This window comes from Genypterus blacodes, unplaced genomic scaffold (genome assembly GCF_046128005.1).
Source record: "Genypterus blacodes isolate CSIRO-AG114 ecotype Tasmania unplaced genomic scaffold, CSIRO-AGI_Gbla_v1 ptg000650l_1, whole genome shotgun sequence".
Classification (NCBI taxonomy): domain Eukaryota; kingdom Metazoa; phylum Chordata; class Actinopteri; order Ophidiiformes; family Ophidiidae; genus Genypterus; species Genypterus blacodes.
This window is the reverse complement of record NW_027467358.1, coordinates 10001-27401: the sequence shown is the minus strand read 5'-3', so window position 1 is coordinate 27401 and position 17401 is coordinate 10001. Positions and strand designations below refer to the sequence as shown.

General features: G+C 51.0%; 2 protein-coding genes across 5 annotated transcripts in view; both read left to right on the top strand.

The window, feature by feature from the left end:
• Positions 1-2209: 2209 nt before the first annotated feature.
• On the top strand, positions 2210-16352 carry LOC142990673 (reticulon-1-A-like). Of its 4 annotated transcripts, XM_076140526.1 has the most exons (9): positions 2210-3013; positions 5980-6033; positions 6856-8709; positions 14235-14442; positions 14564-14702; positions 14928-14997; positions 15101-15147; positions 15250-15308; positions 15525-16352. In XM_076140526.1, the coding sequence occupies exons 1-9, from the start codon at positions 2443-2445 to the stop codon at positions 15565-15567; spliced, it is 3045 nt and encodes a 1014-aa protein (XP_075996641.1). In that variant the 5' UTR covers positions 2210-2442; the 3' UTR covers positions 15568-16352. The 4 variants fall into 4 exon arrangements, with proteins under 4 accessions (XP_075996641.1, XP_075996638.1, XP_075996639.1 ...); XM_076140523.1 differs by lacking the exon at positions 6856-8709 and having other exon boundaries at positions 2214-3013; XM_076140524.1 differs by lacking the exons at positions 5980-6033; positions 6856-8709 and having other exon boundaries at positions 2215-3013.
• Positions 16353-17107: 755 nt separating this feature from the next.
• prorsd1 (prolyl-tRNA synthetase domain containing 1) overlaps positions 17108-17401 on the top strand; it is a 1833-nt gene continuing 1539 nt past the window's right edge. The window contains exon 1 of the mRNA XM_076140527.1: positions 17108-17267. Within this exon, the coding sequence (XP_075996642.1) occupies positions 17187-17267 (81 nt within the window). The 5' untranslated portion in view covers positions 17108-17186. The remainder of the gene's footprint in view (positions 17268-17401) is intronic.

Below are 17401 nucleotides of genomic sequence, written 5' to 3'. Positions count from 1 at the left end.
TCATCATCATCATCATCATCCCAACTTAAGATACCTCAACATGTCACCAGCCCTGCAACACACACACACACACACACACACACACACACACACACACACACACACACACGATGTGATTGAGACTGGAGCCATGTGCTGAGTCATCATCACATTGTTTTTTCTTTCCTATTTGTTTTCCCATTGAAGCAGACCTTATACCTGACAGAGCTCACACAGGTATAGGATAGTTTTATACAGGAAGAGGGGGGAAAGAGGGAGAGAGAGAGAGAGAGAGAGAGAGGAAGGTTGTTTTATTATCATTGTTGTTGTTGTTTAACTTTTTTCTTGACCCTGAGGTCAGATATGCAACATGAGGTACAAGTAGATTGAAACAGAAACAGCAGGAAGCCCCGGCTGCTGGAGGCTGAGAGAACATGACAGAGTCCAGGATGACATCATTCATGTTGATGATCTCAGAGGGTGATACAGTTTCTACAGGATGATGTCACACATCAATGTACGCTTCTACAAATCGCATCATAGCTGTGGTGAAGAGAAGGAGAGAAGAGAGAAACAAAGAGAGGAAGGCCGGACCCAACCCTTCACACACACACACACTCACACACACACATGTCCTGGACCGCCTGGGATGAAAAATAAAATGTAAATAATCAAAAGGAACTATTCTGTGTTCTGGTTTTCAGTTTGTTCTGGCACAGCCTGTCGATCTGTGAAGAGACACATCATCATCATCATCATCATCATCATCATCATTACCATCACATTGATTGGCTTCTGGACCTTGAGAACCTGTTCCACACTCCTCATGTTGTGGTTGTGTGTATGAACATCTGAAGAACTCTCCCTGTGTGATCTTCACTGATGAGAGCAGAGCAGGAACCTTTCACCCGTGTTCTGGGACGGACACGTGTTCCTCCTGCAGCCATATATACTTGCAGGCACATGTATGACCTGTTAAATATAGCGTGTGTGTAACTCTACACCTGCTGCTCTACAGCTTCACTCTCAAACCTTCTCCTCCTTATTGATCCCGGGACGGAAACTGGATTCTTGCAACAGCAGAATGAAACCTGATGCAGCTAGAAAATGACATTAAACTCCAGTCCAGTGATATCAGAACAGAATGGAGCAGCTCATTGCATCCCATACCTCCACCAAGGCCAAATAAGCCAGGGTTTGTTGTTTTCTAGTGAATCTTAACGTGATTAGACGATTGTACCAAAACAGGTTTCAGCTCCATCCTACATACTTGTTTATTTTACACAAACCATCATCTTCATCATCTTCACCTCTGCCCTCTGTGTGTTCCTCTGTCAGTGTGTAGATGTTCTCCTCCCCCTCAGCTCTGCAGGTCTCTAATGGACCTATGTGGATCCATGTGGGTGTTTCTTCTACAGCACAAAGACAGAAATTCTGCCCTCCACAATAAAAGGTGACATCTGTATCCCTTTGGTTCAGTTCTCCATGTGGATGTTCTTCCTTAGGCGTGACCTTCACAGCGTCTCTGTCTGGAGCTCTAGCAGCTCTAGCAGGTAGCTCATTAACTCGTGTGAGAACAGTTGTGAGCTCAGTGCCTGGTAGCTCTGCACAGCACAGAGTGAGGAGATGTGTCAGTACTTCTGATTACGTGATTACCTGTTGCACATAATGAAGTCAGGACCGCATGCTGCTGGACCTGCTGTGTTGTGACCCTGGGTCCAGTAGAGAGCAGAGCGGGTTCATACAGGACATGTTGGTCCCAAACTGTGTGGGCCTTATGGACAGTAATGTATTGGCTCAGCGAGGTAGGCGAGGGGGGGGGGGGGGGGGTCACCATATCAACACAATACAAACACAGATCCAGTCGAACCCTTTAATTGTCCTTTGGTTCCTTTCTAGCTTTGCTAACTTATTTTCCGGGTCGAATGTGTCGTCACGGAGCTGAGTCAGTCCGTCGACATGATTCCTCCTCCTTTCAGCTTTGATTGACGACACGTTGCCTCAGGACTGTTATCTGCTCGTACTTGTGCTGGAACACTGTGTGCGCGGAGCGGAGCAGCGCTTATGTAACGCGTCTGAACCCCGCTGCTCCTCCTCGCGTCTACAGAGCTGCAACTTCAGACCACTATTCCGGTGGGCGGGCTCCGTGTACTTTGTGACTCGCTGATTGGCCCAGGCCCGCGCCACTCAGAGCAGCTCGGCCGGTGATTGGCTCGCGTGCCTCGCCGTCTCTCCCCTTCAGCATCGTGTGGTGACGGTGCGGGTCTCGGGTTCGACTCTGAGGCAGCGGCGGTGTGGCGCACTTGTCCAGCTTTGTCCTGTGCTCAAACTCTCAGCTACCGCAGGGACTTCACGGCTGATTCACGGGGTTCCCGGCGGAGTTTAGTTTCGGGATTTAATTAAACCAAAAGTAGTTTGAGCTGAAAGTTTGAAGCCTCAGGAGACAGTTTGGTCAAAAGAAAGATGGCAGACAGCGAGGAGCAGCGAGTCTCGTCCACCTCCACTCCTGTGGACGAAGACGAGCTTCACCACTACGAGGCGGACCAGGACTCGAACCCCAAGCAAGACCTGTTCACTGTGGACGACATAGTGGACTTGGTCGGCGGGGCCCAGGACGCCCTGGAGCGGCACATGGCTGAGGACGGCGAGTTCGTAGAAAGTTCCGTCCCCGCCGTGGACGAGCCAGCGACGCTCCTGGAGCCGGAGCCCGTGACGTCATCGGTTCCCGTAGCAACGGTGCCAGAACCAGAACCGGTTCAGGCAGCTCCAGCGGTAGAAGAGCCAGAACCGGAGACCCCGGACTCCACCACCGCCGCTGCGGTCCCTGAGCCCCCTGTTGTGACCCCTGAAGCCGAACCGGTGAGCGCACAGATGGAATCGGAGCCAGAAGTTGCCCCTCAACCGGAACCTATCCGGGAGCGCGAGACCCTCCCACCGGCTGAACCCCGGAAAGAAGCTCCAGCCCCCGCGGAGGCAGAAGAGCGACCAGTGGCGACAGAGGAAGCAGAGGAAGCAGCAGCGGCTCCGGCGTCATGTGAGTAACCCACCGAACACGACCCGTCTGTCTCCACCGAACACAACCCGGCTGCGTCACCCGAATAGGTTCCGATAAGAGAGCGGTACCGGAGCTCCGCACCGAACAACGCGCTGCTCTGCGGGTTAACGGAGTCCGGTCCTCCATTCTGGCTCGGTTCGCATGTTGGGCGTGAGTAGCTACAGGCTGTGGGACAGACGGGTCTGAACACGGGACGTTTATAAGTGTTTACATGTAGAACCGACCGGGTTCGGCTTAAAGTGAGAGAGTGAATGAGGTAATGTGGAGGATGGATGAGCGCGTTAGCATCCTCAGCTCTGCGGGGCTCAGGACAGTGGAGTGTCTCTGCGCAGAGACAGAGACGGAGACGGAGTGTGGATGCTGAATGTCCTTAAACCAAACACGACCATTAGCTTGTAACACGTTAATTTCGGACAGGTTGGGAGCTAACAGGCTAACAGACTGGGAGCTAACAGGCTAGCAGGGTGTTGCTGTGTAGACGCGGCCCACCTGTTCGGCCCGTTACACGGCAGGAAGCAGACTGAGCCACTGGCAGCATTCAGACATGTTTATGAGTGAATTAACCTGTCAAATATCACATGTGTTTTAAACATGTGTTTTGAAACATGTGTGCCGGCGTCTGCTTGTTCCAGCCCGGCCCGTGTGTCCTGTGTGTCGGCCTGAGCAGGGCTCATATGCTCGCTGCTCCCCGCTACTGCTGCGGCCAGAGTTCCATTATCGGACAAAAGATGGGTATTTAGAAAAAAATATGAACGGTGAACAAAACCAAAAAAATATTTGGGCAGAAAAAACACGTATATAAATGAATAAATGGAGCGTAGGAGAGTAGATGGATAAATCCACACACGTTGGTTAATGAATGTCTCCGTCTGGTTTGGAGTGAAATTAGAGTGTAACGCAAATTATGAGTTTATTCCACGTGACGCATTATGACAAAGCGTCTCTTAAATGTCGTGTAAAAGATGAGGGACGAGGCCCAACGTGTGGAGCGGAGAGAGGGGCGGGCGGCTCCGTGTCCGATAAAGGGCGCAGGGCGTTAGCACGTAGCTGAGTCACAACAAAGGAATCCGCTCCGTCTGTTAGTGATTCTGCTTTATTCTGACGGCGGCGTGGTCCGGTCTGCCCCCCCCATGACAGGCCAACACCCTGAGCCTGGAGCCCGGGATGACACACACACACACACAGTAGGTTGCTGTCAGTCGCAGCAGCAGGTACACAGGCCTGCCTCCCCCCCTCCCCCTCTCCGGGTGGGGCTGCTGGCTTCAGGCCTCTGATCAGCTGAAGCTGCAGTCAGCAGCTGAACAAAAGACCAACCTGTAAACAGATCATCACTTCCTGCTCTTTCTCTCTATTTACTTCCTGTTTTTAGGTTTCTGTCTTTTTCTCTGCCAGCAGTATTTACATCATTCATGACATGTATGTAGAGAAATACATACATGTGCAAACACTAACTATGAGACTGAAAGCCTCTCATCCATAAGGGTCCATTAGAGACCTACAGACCTGAAGAGAAGAAGGTCTACACACACACAGAGGAACACACACAAATGTCCTAAACATGATTTGGTTTAGTGTCAGTGTGAGTCTTAAGAGCTCAGAGTACATGCAGAGGAAAGATCCACAGGCTTAAGACCTAGGCTCTGTCTGTCTGTCTCTGGTTGTTGTGTGTGTTGATGTTGTGGTGAAGGTTGTAACGAGGATCACATGTGAATCAGTTCAATCCCACTGGTCGTCATGGTGATATTCCAGCGTGCGTGTGCAGAATGTTTCTGATCTGTGACGACACGGACACCTTTGAGCCCGGTGAGCTCCACGGTGATGTTGCAAACCTAAATCCTCCATGTCAGCAGTGTGAGAGTGTGAGGCTCAGGTAGCACATGGAGAGTAACATGAACCCTGTCAGGCTCAGCCTTTATTCAAGAGACCCGCAGTGCTGAAGATAAGTGCACAGCTGTTATCTTTACGCCTGCTCTATGCCTCACATTACTGCTGTCTTATTATTATTATTATAATACTCTAACCGGTGACTTGATTGATTGATGTATGGATCAATAGAGCATTCCCATACAGTAGGGAAAGGTATTTGGTGGTTTCCATGCCTGGATAAGTATGGAAGAGAGACTGTTCAGACAACTCTTCAGACAAGTTCCTGGCTTTCTGTTGATGAATATGAATCAATATTATCAGGAGTGCTTCCTTAGTAAAGTAGATGGCTCTGTAGGGACTGTGCCGTAGGGACTCTGCCGTAGGGACTCTGCCGTAGGGGCTCTGCCGTAGGGACTCTGTACGCTGTACTGTTTGCTTCAGGGTGGAACTTGAACTGAATCATGTGGACGCATCCCTGAGCTGCTCTGACTCACTGCTCTGACTCGCTGCTCAGGGAGGAAGTTTGGTGCTAAGATACTGAGTCATTACAGTTTAGTGTTTGAAAGGTTCTCGTCACTCATTGACTCCATGTTGGTCTGCTGGGAAGGAGAAGCAGGACCTGACAGGTGCATCAACACAGCAGCTGTTCACTTCACAACTCCCAGTGTGGAATCCTAAAAAGGTCTTAACATGGTGGAGTTCTGCCTGGTCTCTGATGTCACCAGGGCCAGTTTGGACACACACAGACTCCAGCAGGGATTAGAAGGACCCAACAACTGTCTCACCTTGAGTTCCACCCAGCAGCTGCTCAATCATTAGTGTGTTAGTTGAAACTGAAAATGTCCTCAGAGATGGTAGTTCTGGGAACAAAATGTGTTCCTTAGTGGGAACAGTCCTGTCTTTGGTGCTCTTTGCAGGTCATTGTGTGGGTCTGTAGCTTCTTAGACGCTTGATGTGATGCTGGCCTGCAGCTGTAGCCTCTCTCCTCCTAACATCTCTGGCTTCTTTGGTTCTGTCTTCTCTGCTCGGCCTGCACACTGACTGATTCCACTCTGTCCTTCTCCTTTATTCTTCCACAGATGCACCTTCTCCTCCTAAAGCTCAACCTCATCCTCTGATGCAATTCCCTACAGGCAAGTTCTCTGCTCACTGTTTTTCACCTTCCATCCTTCCTTTGCTCTCTGCCGTTCCTCAGCTCAGTGACTGAATGTAAATAACACAGCATGCAGGTCAGCTGTAGATGTGTCGCATGTAGAAGAGAGCGTTTTGTTTTGGTTATAGACTGAATACTTACACGGCTTGGCCTCGTCTTGCATTAGATTGAAATGAATGTTTAGTTTAGAATATGAACAGTGTGAAGAGTGTTTAGAGGAGAAAAGATGATTCTTCTCTCAAAGTACACAGCGCATGATCTCACTGAAACACTGAGCCTTTTAGATCGGGCCGTGTTTCATCATCTCATCACTAATCAGCCTGTGTTTGTAGCCATGGTTTGTTGGCTCCGTACCAGGGACCAAGAATGTGTTCACCTCCACGTCCCTGATCAGATAGTCAGCCGCCCACTCGCCAAATCCTGATCACTTTGGCTGGGGCTCATGTGTAGTCTGTTATGCTTGGCAGGTAACTCGCCATTTATTGGCCGTTCCATTCCTTCCCAGTGAAAGAGACGACGGCAGCAGAGGGACACTTTAGTTAGTTTCTCTTCTATGGGTGTGATTCAGGGTTTGTGAGTAAAATGGGCAGGATGATGGTCTCCTCAATAAGCTGCTGAAGTGGAAGCATCATTTATTAACTTCTCCTGAAGCATCCAGTTACCTGCCAAACTGTAAGCCCAAGTCAAAGCTAGCAGGATTTGATGCTGCATACCTTTGGTCCTGAAGTGTCACGGTGTAAGGAATGGAGTGTGTCTTTGATATGTACTGTATTGCATTCTCCCTCCTCCCTCTCTACTCAAGCACTTGGGCAGAAGGGTGATTCCCCTGCCCCCATCTCTCCTCTCTCCCCTCTCCACTCCCCCGACTCTCTGGAAGAGCTCTCTCTCACCGAGAGTCCCAACCAGCCCCCTACTTCAGCATCCGCTGCACCGTTCGGCTCCTTCTCTACCCAACATCCCTCTGCTCGATCCAAGGACATGCCTTGGGTGGGTGAAGTGGGTGATTCTGGACCGGGCCATAGTAAGAATCAGGAAGACCTTCTTGATCCGTTAGCATGTCCTTACCTGAGTTTAGGGAAAGAGCCAGGGCTGCATAATCCATGTGAGGACAGCGGCATCTCCTTTTCACCTGAAGAGAAGCTGTGTAGCTCAGACAGGTCTTCCACTGGTCCCTCCCCTGTGAACCCCCAGATGAAGTTCCCCGAGTCTCACCCTGCCTCCTCTAACCCAACAGAGCACTGGGATTCACGGCTCCTAGCATCTCAAGACACTTCCAAGGTCTCCATGGATACCTTCTCCAAGGACACAGCTCCCATTGGCTCCTCCAAGTACTCTGCAGACCAGTCTGATGAAGACGATGACTTGATGTATGAGATGAAGAAGAATAATAACCCATTTGAAGGTTACTCCCCACTGGCAGATGTTGGCTACTCCCATTTTGGAGACGCCACCTCTGACAGCAGGGCCACCAGAATGTCTGAGAGTCCCACCCCAGATCTGGTCCAGTACGGGCACACAGGAGATTCCCAGGATGGACCACAGTCTTTCTTTGACGAGGAAAAGACATGTGATACAGGCAAGATGGCCGCTGACTCTCTCATGCAGTCAGTCACTCAGTCAAGTCTGAAATGTGATGATGATGATGAGGAGGAAGATTCTGCTCTGCCACCATCTCTCCCAGATATCCTGAAGTCATCCCCTCTAAACCCTGACAAACTGGACTCTGGCTCGTCCGAGGGAAGCCCAGAGGACCAGAGTCCCATCCTGGAGCGGAGGATGATGGAGTCGCCCAACCCACCCATCAATCTGTCGGCTAACAACCCATTTGCTTTTGACGCTAAAGTGTCTCTACTGAAAGAGATGACTGAAGAGACTGAGGCCAGAGCGGCGGACAAGGCCAAGGTTGAAGACGACAATTGCTTTGGCGCCTTCGATCTTGTCAAAGAAGTGGAGGACACCATCCCAGTTAATGTCAAGGAACAGGAACCTGTCCAAATCCAGCAGAAGGATTGGTTCTCAAGCCACGATTCCCCAAAAGTAGCTGAGAAATTCAAACCGCTTGATTTCCAGAGCAAAATGACCCCGGCTGAGGATTCAGATTCTGAGTCGCCCACAGCCGACTCCTTGTCTCCAGTCCTAGAAGCCATGGGCAAGAACCCCGCCAGCTTCCAGGTGGAAATGGCAAAGAAGGAGCTTGATATGGACGTGGAGGAGGCGGAGATGGCCGAGGAGGCCTCTGAGCCTGAAGCCTCCTCTGAGGAGTTTGAGTTTATCGAGAGACCACCCAGAGGTGTAATCGACGAGTTCCTTGAGGCTTTGGATACGTCCAAGTTTGCCTCCTCTATGGCACCAGAGACCTCCATGGATGATGATGATCTATGCTTTGGGAAGAAGGATGTGGCTCCAGTATCTGCTCCGCCTCCAACACATGTAGCCCCGCCCCTAGAGAGTGAAGAAGAGGCTCCAGCTCAGAGCTCGTACCGCCTCCTCACCCAGACCTCCCCGCAGAAGAGCAAGGCAGAGCTGGAGAAGCTGGAGACCCAGCAGCCCCCATCCCAAGCTCCACTAAGCCACTCGCCACTCGGCACACCAGAGGGCGGGGCTACGAAGAGCGTGCTGGCCGGCAAAATGTTTCCGAAGTTGAACACAAGAGCAGGTAAACATCCCCCCCCTCCCTCCCCCCATCATCAGTGTTCATTGGCCCCTCCATGCTCATCAGCATCTTTGTCATCATCATCCCCCTTTGTTTGGTTCCTTTCTCCCTCGTACCGACCAATCGGCTGCCAGCTCCACCTCACCTTCTCCTGGGTGTCACCTTTCATCCTTTGCATCTTCCTCCTGTTTTGCATTTTCTTTGAACATTAACGTTGCATTTTGTGTTTCACTGCCGTTCGACTTTTTGTTTGTGCTGCATTTTGTGCTCTTCTGCTCATCGTTCCCACGGCAACGCTTCATCAGTGATGTTTGCATTTTGATGTCAGCTCACCAGATGTTTACAGATGTATAAACTAAAGTAAACTGTTGAGTCGGTTAGCAGCACATTTTAGTGAAATAATCCTGATATTCACACACACACACACACACACACACACACGGCTGAGGGAGGCCTGGACACAGCAGGGGTCATTTTCTCCCCTCATGTCTCCCTTGCGCTCTCTCTCTCTCTCTCTCTCTCTCTCTTTCTTTCTTTCTTTCTTTCTTTCTTTCTTTCTAGGGTTTGTAACTTCACTTGTTGTGTTTTGCCACATGAAGGTGTAACTACAGGCTGAAGTTGGAAGGAGGCCTGGATGTTTAGAGGCGAGATGTTTCTGGACTTTTCCTCTTATTCTATGTTTAAGAGATGAGTGGAGACAGAACGGTCACCTCGGGGGGGGGGGGCAGCAGTACACTGAGGGTGTGTGTGTGACACATTCACTACTGCTACACACGTGTGTCCACTGCAGAGCAGGACACTTTGTCTTCAGTGATCCTCTGAGTGCTGTGGTGTAGAGAGCAGCAGAGCTCAGGTTTGATGACTCTGCAGTCTGATTTTAGCTTCTGACTCCTCTGGAAATAAGCTGAGACGCCAAACTGTAACCTGACCCCCCCCACACACACACACACACACACACACACACACACACACACACACACACACATACCTCACCCTGAGCCACACCCTCATACTGACTGAACAGGCTCACTCGGCTGCAGATTCATTGCACCCAAGGATGAAATCATACGTGTGCCAAGCAGAGAAGTGTGTGTGTGTGTGTGTGTGTGTGTGTGTGTGTGATCCACCCGCTGCTCTGAATCACACCAAACCAAACAAAGGCAAGTAAGTGAAATATCAGCCAAGTTCAATCAAAACAAGAATCAAACAATTGGTGTGTGTGTGTGTGTGTGTGTGTGTGTGTGTGGGTGTGGGTGTGGGTGTGTGTGGGTGTGTGATCTCTTTATGTAACCGTCTCTTACCTCAGCACAGCGTTGCTCTCTGGCAGAGCTGCAGCTGATCAAACTGCTCTAGTGTGGCTCTGATGTCATCACCTTCACCTCTGGATCCTCTATAAGCTCACCTGTCCTCTCACCTGATCCACATCACAACTGGAACATTCTTCAATGTCAAAGGCCTTTTTAGTATGATGTCATTGATCCCCCCCCCCCCCCCCCCAGGATCTGATCCCAGTCAGTCAGTCAGTCAGTATCCAAGCCTCCAGTGCTCTCTAGTCTGTCTGCCCTCACTGTCGAGCAGCTGCTGCCCCCTAGTGGAGGAGCTGAGGCATTACCACATCTGACCTCAAATCAATGAAGAACCAGCATGTAGCTGCTTTTAAAACAAAGGGAATAATAACCAACCAGACAAACGAGAGTTTCAGATCAACACTTTGTGTGCCACAGTGAGGAGCACCAAGCATTCTCCTCAGGCAAATCATTGAGCTGCTCTGTGTCAATTCTTCATCAGCAGGTTTGAGAAGAAGAGGGGAGGAAGTGAGAGAGAGAAGAGACGAGGGGAGGCAGACCAGAGAGGGAGGAGGTGAAGAGGAGACGCTTAGATTTGCTGCATCAGAGGGCTGGCAGCCCAGTCAGCTGACTGGAGGGAGGGAGGGAGGGGAGGGGGGGCCACACACACACACACACACACACACAGACACAGGGAGGGAGCTCAGGAAAGCAGACGGGGCCTTATCAGTTTGCTGCGGTCATCCTCCCTACAGGAAGCCTTCCTCAGGTTCACCCCTCCCTCTTTGGTTTTCCTCCTCCTCTTCCTCCACCTCCTCGTTAGCTCCTGCAGCCGACACACACACTCAGAGCCGTGCTGGTCTCTGTGGAATGTGTGTTTGAACAGACGGCATGGAGACGTCTGTGGACAAAATGGACTGTCAGCCATTAACTGTCAGCCCTAACTCTAACCCTAAACCCTAACACACTGGAAGGAGCGGGGTACTGTGTGTGTGTGTGTGTGTGTGTGTGTGTGTGTGTGTGTGTGTACTTATTGATAACACAAAGCTTACAACGCTGCACCAATTGTTTGATTAGTTGTCCAGAGTGATTCTTTGGACTTTGTGACTTGATTGATCAGTTTAATGTTTCAGCTGTCTGGGTTCAGAGGCCAGATCCTGTGTGTGTGTGTGTGTGTGACGCCACAGCAGAGACGCCATTCAGGCGTGTTCTGACATTGGAGAGTTTGGCCTCCTGCGTGTCGGCGACTCTTCTCTTTGACTCGTTGATGTTTTCCCTCTGCTGAGCCGCCCGCCCAGAGTTTGATTCAGTTTGATTCAGATGTTTCTGCTGCTCTGTCCTTGTGGCCTGCAGCAGAGACCTTTGGTCGGCCCGCTGACGAGAGGAAGGGTGAGCAAAGGTAGAGTGGGGGAGGGGCGTGACCACAGCTGCTGGCAGGCTTCTGATTGGTTAACACGCTGGCCGATGCTAATGAGGAGGAGGGGCCGGCTCCATTTCACCAATCTGGATTCTTTATCCACACACATTTAGTGGCTTTCACAGCAGATGTGACCCTACAAACTTCATCATCCTGGTCTCCCTCACGTCTGAACTCTTGTGTGTTCCTCTCTAAGTTGTGGTTGTGTAGATCTGTGGGGTCTGGACCCTCTGTGGGGTCTGGACCCTCTGTGGGAGGCAGGGCCCTGAAGTTTCTCCCAGCCTTGAGTTTGGTACGGAAGCTCATGTCCTCCTGTGGATCTTTCACAATAAAAGCCTGTGCTGTTGTCACCGATGCTCTTTGGAGTGTGACAGAGGTGTGCTGCTGTCATGCACAGCATAAAGTCCACCTGTCGCCTAGGTAACCAAAGACAATGAATAACCGATGACATCATCCAGTACAGGGGAGAGTTCTCCAGCAGGACAATGACTCAACACAGCCGTAACCGTGGAGACATAAAGGCACTTTAACTACAGAATCTCTGTATTCTGAGATTTTGTAACTAACAAACTAAAGAGTTACAATGTTGAGTGAGTTAATCTGCTGCAGGTTAGAGGAGTTTAGAATCCATTTAGCAGAGAGACTGAAGCCCTGAGCTCAGTGACAGAAGACCTGACTGACCCTCCATCTCTCCTCCTCTCTCTCCCCTTCTCCTCTCCTCCATCCCTTTCTCTCTCTCCCCTTCTCCTCCCTCCCTTTCTCTCTCTCCTCCCTCCCTTTCTCTCTCTCCTCCTCCCTCCCTTTCTCTCATCTCTCTCTCTCTCTATCCTTTTTACTCCCTCCCTTTCCCTCTCTCGCTCCCCTCTCCTCTCTCTCTCTCTCTCTCCTCCTCCCTCCCCCTCCCTCCCTCGGTCAGTCAGTCAGGCGGAGCCTCAGTCAGCTCCTGCTCTCCTGCTCGCTTAGCGGAGCTTCAAGATGGACGCCAAACAGGGTCAGTGTGCTGTTCCTCTCGTCTCTCGCTCCTTCTTTACATCCAGCCCTTGCTCTCGCTGCTGTAGGTTAGTCGCCGCTGTGTGTTGGCTCTGAGCCCCGGGCCTCGGGCTGACTCAGGCCGGAAAGGCTCTGAGGGGGACCGGGCCGCCTGCGGAGGTCACGCCGGACTGGTTGACGTTTTAGTCGGGGCGGTGAGGTCTGAAGCTCCGGGGAGGGGAGGGAGCGGCGTGACACGGCACACCGGCATGTTGACAGCGATGAGCGGGGAGGAGGGAGCGGCCCGGCGGCTCTGAAACGGGATCGTAGTCCCGCGTTTAGCTTCTATGCGCGGGCTATTAATAACCAGACCGCTCCGGTGCTAGCTCCCGCCTGCTACCATATGTAGCCAGGCGGCCACATTGGGAGCTCCGAGCCGCCTCCTCCTCCTCCTCCTCCTCCGTCTCCTCCTCCGTCTCTTACGCAATGTCCCTCATTCACGGCCTGTGGCTACTATCTGTGTCAATGTGGCGAGCAGCCGCGCCGTTAGCACACAGCTAACAGGGAGCTAACTCAGCTAGCGCCTCCAGCTCCACACACACACACACACAGACAGACAGACAGACAGAACCTTCCGATAATGACTGACATGTTTGAATAAAGCAGTTCTCACTTTAAAGCTTCACCAACTCATAAAATGTTTATATTCTGTTTAAACATGAACAGTCTTTAGAAATGAAGCCGCTCTACTTCATTCTGGCAGTCAGCATCTCGTGCAATACATCATGTTTGAGTCCAGCTGTCAGTATTGATCTGCTGTGTGACGTCACTACTACAGGCTGACTCATCAGTATGGAGTGTGATCAGTTAGCATGATCCTGGATGAATGATTCATTATGAGATCATCAGGAGTGAATAGACTTCTGTCATGATGATTGGTAATCAAAGTCATTGATCCAGTTGAGGTGCATGGTCTCTCCTGCTGCTCTGGTGACTCCTCTGGCTGTGGACTCACCGGTCCATCTTGAGTTGTGGAGGAAGAAGCTGTGGCTGGAGCCTCACCACAGTGTGACTGTCTGAAGCTTTGACTGATTGATCCAAACCTGAATGGTGTCACTGTTACATGGATTGATGAGTGATCAGTGTAGTTTGACCTGCAGCTGTGAGGGAACGGCATGTCTTAGTCTGCTCCTCACACACACACACACACACACACGTCTAATAATGTCCGCTGACCTCCACGGAATTCCCCGGTGAAATCTAAGCAGGCCCCTGAGCTCAGCCGCCCCCCCCACAGACCCTCAGGTCTCAGCACCATGAGGGACACCGGGTGTGTCCACTTACAGGGCTCTGGATCCCTCTGTCTGTCCCTCTGTGAGACCCTGTATGTGGTCCTGGACTGAAGAGACCCCCTCAGGGAGCCCGGGCTCACCTGGAGGCAGGCGGGCTCCGTGTCCCAGAGAAGATGTTTCCCTCTGAACAGTTTGGAGCTGGAGTCATCCGGTGGTGACCTTTGACCTCAGCTGATCACATGACGGTGTCTAATAATCAGATGCTTCAGTAAAGAGCACAGGAACAGTGGAAGTTTAAAAGCAGGATTGTTTAAGTTAAAGAGCCCACAGCCACTTCCTGTCCAGGCTCTCAAGGTCAAATGGGAAACCAGCAGTGTGAATGTTTGATTCAATCAGAGGGAGCGATGGATCCAACAGAACTCAGACACTTCCAGATCAATAGAGCACATTGACTTCATCTCTCACTTAGTGGAGCTTTAAAAGAATCCAGAGCGCTAATGTTGCTCTGTGACGGCTCATGAAGGCCCGCCCTGACCTCTGCTCCTCCTCTTCCTCCTCCTGCAGTGGTGGATCTCCTCTACTGGCGTGATGTGAAGACCACAGGCGTGGTGTTTGGCGCCGCCCTGCTACTGCTTCTGTCCCTGACGGTGTGCAGCATCGTGAGCGTCTGCTCCTACATCGGCCTGGCTCTGCTGTCCGTCACCATCTGCTTCAGGATATACAAGGGCATCCTGCAGGCCATCCAGAAGTCTGATGATGGCCACCCCTTCAAGTCAGTACCTCCAGAACCAAACTGACCTTTGACCCCATCTCCCGCCTGCATCTGCGCTCTCATCTTCACCGACACCTGCAGGTGGCGCTGTCTTGTTAAAAGCTGTTTCCTGTCCTCACAGGCAGTTCCTGGACCAGGAGGTGGCGCTGTCTGAGGACTCGGTCCATAAGTACGGGGATGTGGTTCTGGCCAAGCTGAACAAGGCCATCTGTGATCTGAGGCGTCTGTTCCTGGTGCAGGACCTGGTGGACTCCATCAAGGTGAGGGGTAGTTACTGTCCTTACTTAGACTAAGTCCCCACTCTTCAGCAGAGCATCAGGCTCCTCCCCCCAAGAGAGGCAGAGCAGCAAACAGAGCTGCAGCTCTGCTCCCCTCTGGACCAGGCTGAGAGAAACCAGCAGAACTTCCTCTGTGAAGGTCATAGGTCACATGGACACAAACCCAAAACACCTAAAGAAGTTCATGGTTCTGTGTTTGTGTTCCAGTTTGCTGTGTTGATGTGGATCCTGACCTACGTGGGCGGGCTCTTTAACGGCCTCACACTGCTGATCCTAAGTAAGGACCACACACACACACACACACACACACACACACACACACACACACACACACACACACACACACACACACAGCTGACCCCCTTTGTTTTCTTCCTCAGCTCTGATTGGAGCGTTCAGCTGTCCAATCGTCTACGAGAAGCATCAGGTACGACAGGCGGATCATGGTTTTAACTTTTTGTCACTGAAAAAATGAAAGAAGCCGCTGAGTGCAGTTTGATTGACAGGGATGTTCTCTGTGTGTCCTCAGGCTCCGATCGATCACTATGTGGCTCTGATCAATAACCACATCCAGGACGTGGTTGGAAAGTAAGTAAAGAGATGAACCGCCCCCTGCTGGGGTTCAATGAAACTACAGATAAGTTACGCTGGGGTTCAATGAAACTACAGATAAGTTACAGCTCTCTCACACTCTCTCACTCTCCCCCTCTCTCTCTCCCTCTCCCCCTCCCCTCTCCCTCTCCCTCTCCCCTCTCTCTCTCCCTCTCCCCCTCCCCTCTCTCTCTCTCTCTCTCCCCCCTGCAGGATTCAGGCCAAAGTGCCTGGAATGAAGCGTAAGGTGGAGTGAGGATCCTGATGTCCTGAGGGGGGAGGAGGGGGGGAGGGTGGGGGTGGGGGGTGCAGCCCTTCTTAAGGTTTTGTTAAAATAATAAAAACACTTTTTTCCAGTTCAGAATTCTTTCTCTGTTTTGTGGAGCAGCAGGTCAGAGATCAGCTGAGCCGCCACTGAAGCTCCTCCCCCAGTGCATTGTGGGAGGTGAAGCTCCTGAAGTCTTTTTTATTTCTTCTTCTTCTTCTCCCGTTGAGCCGAGCCTCTGTCGTCACCTGCTTGTGTGGTTAAGGGGCGGAGTCAGCAGCTTCCTCTGGACTTTAGCAGTGTTTAGTGATTTGACTGTTGTGCTGACGGCTCCAGCTTGTTTCCTTGGTAACCAGCTCGACGGGTCTGAACCGCGTCTTTGAGTCCTGGGGGTGTGAAGGGGGGGCGGGTTGGGGGCGGGGCTTGTACTACCATTAAGAACTTCATTGCTTCTCAGTAACTAGTTAGAAACATCTAGAAAAGGAATGAACACGTTAAGGTCATAGTGGTTCTGTCATGTCTGCAGCTGTCTAGTGAAGGAAACGTTTACATTCATCCACATCACATCATGTTTAAATCTATAAAGAAATGAATTCAAGAGAAAAAAGAAGCATTTTGTCTGTGGAGCCCAATATTGTTAACCCTTTGGATCTTCTGTTTGTTATGCAAGTATACCTGTGAATGATGACGTCATACTTCAGTCGTGACAATAACAGCTGTTTGTGGAATGCATTGTGAGATGTAAACAATTATCAATAAAGCTTCTAGACGAAGAATGCCCCGCCTCCTCATCTGTCCCTCTGATTTCAGCCTGAAGCAGCAGCGCCCCCCCCTGGTGAGTGCTGGAACAGCTGCTCACTGAGAAGAAGAACGACAGAACAATTTAATTTAATTTACAGTCATTTAGCTAGACGCTTTTATCCAAAGCGACTTCCAACACACATAATTGAAATTTATCTTGCACCCCCTCATATCACACACACACGCATTACAGAGGGGGTGCAGGGCAGTCATTTACGGCGCCCATAGAGCAGTTGAGGGTTAGATGCCTTGCTCAGGGGCACCTCGGCAGTGCCCTGGAGGCAAACTGGCAACTCACCAGCTACCAGTCCGCTTACTTGGTCCATACGGGACTCGAACCGGCGACCCCCCAGTTCCCAAGCTGAATCCCTATGGACCGAGCTACTGCCGCCCCCAACAACAAACAAACAAAGATTCAACAGAGCGTTTAGAAGAGGGAGAGTAAAGATCAGATCAGGAGGAAGTCGAAAGGAAGGGGGGAAAGTCTCCCGCTCCCTCCCTCCCTCCCCCCCCGCTCAGGTCTGATCACCTTCATTGATCCTGATGGTCTGAGGTGTTTCTTAGTGAATCTGAAGCTGTTCTGTGTTTTGAAGCTTCAAACACCGTGATGACGTCAGTCTGGAGACAGCCGGGTTAGTGAGTAACTTTAAGAACCGGACTTATTATTCTTACCAATGACACTGTTGTAGGACCTGTCTGCCTCCACCAGGTGGCAGTAGCGCCCCTTCTATTTCTTCTTCTCCCTCTTCTTCCTCTCCTTCGTGGTTGCAGCTGTTTCTGTCCTTTTCTGATCCAACTCATTCACAAACATGTCGGCGGAACTGCGGTCGGAACTAGAGAAGCTTCTAGAAAGTTTAAACATCCGGACGAGCTGCGTGGATCATCCGCCGGTAAACTAAACGTCCCTGAGTTTCATTTGGTCTGATTTTGTGTTTTAAAGTTTCGAGTTGAACGCGGCTTCGTTTCCTCTCTGCTGGAAACTGGAAATGTGTTTAAAGGGCGAAACGGAACAGAAACACCCGAG

Coding starts and splice junctions, on each gene's coding strand:
- LOC142990673 (XM_076140526.1), top strand. CDS start 2,443: ATGGCAGACAGCGAGGAGCAGCGAGTCTCGTCCACCTCCACTCCTGTG. Junction 3,014..5,979: donor AGCAGCGGCTCCGGCGTCAT/GTGAGTAACCCA, acceptor ATTCTTCCACAG/ATGCACCTTCTCCTCCTAAA. Junction 8,710..14,234: donor GAAGTTGAACACAAGAGCAG/GTAAACATCCCC, acceptor CTCCTCCTGCAG/TGGTGGATCTCCTCTACTGG.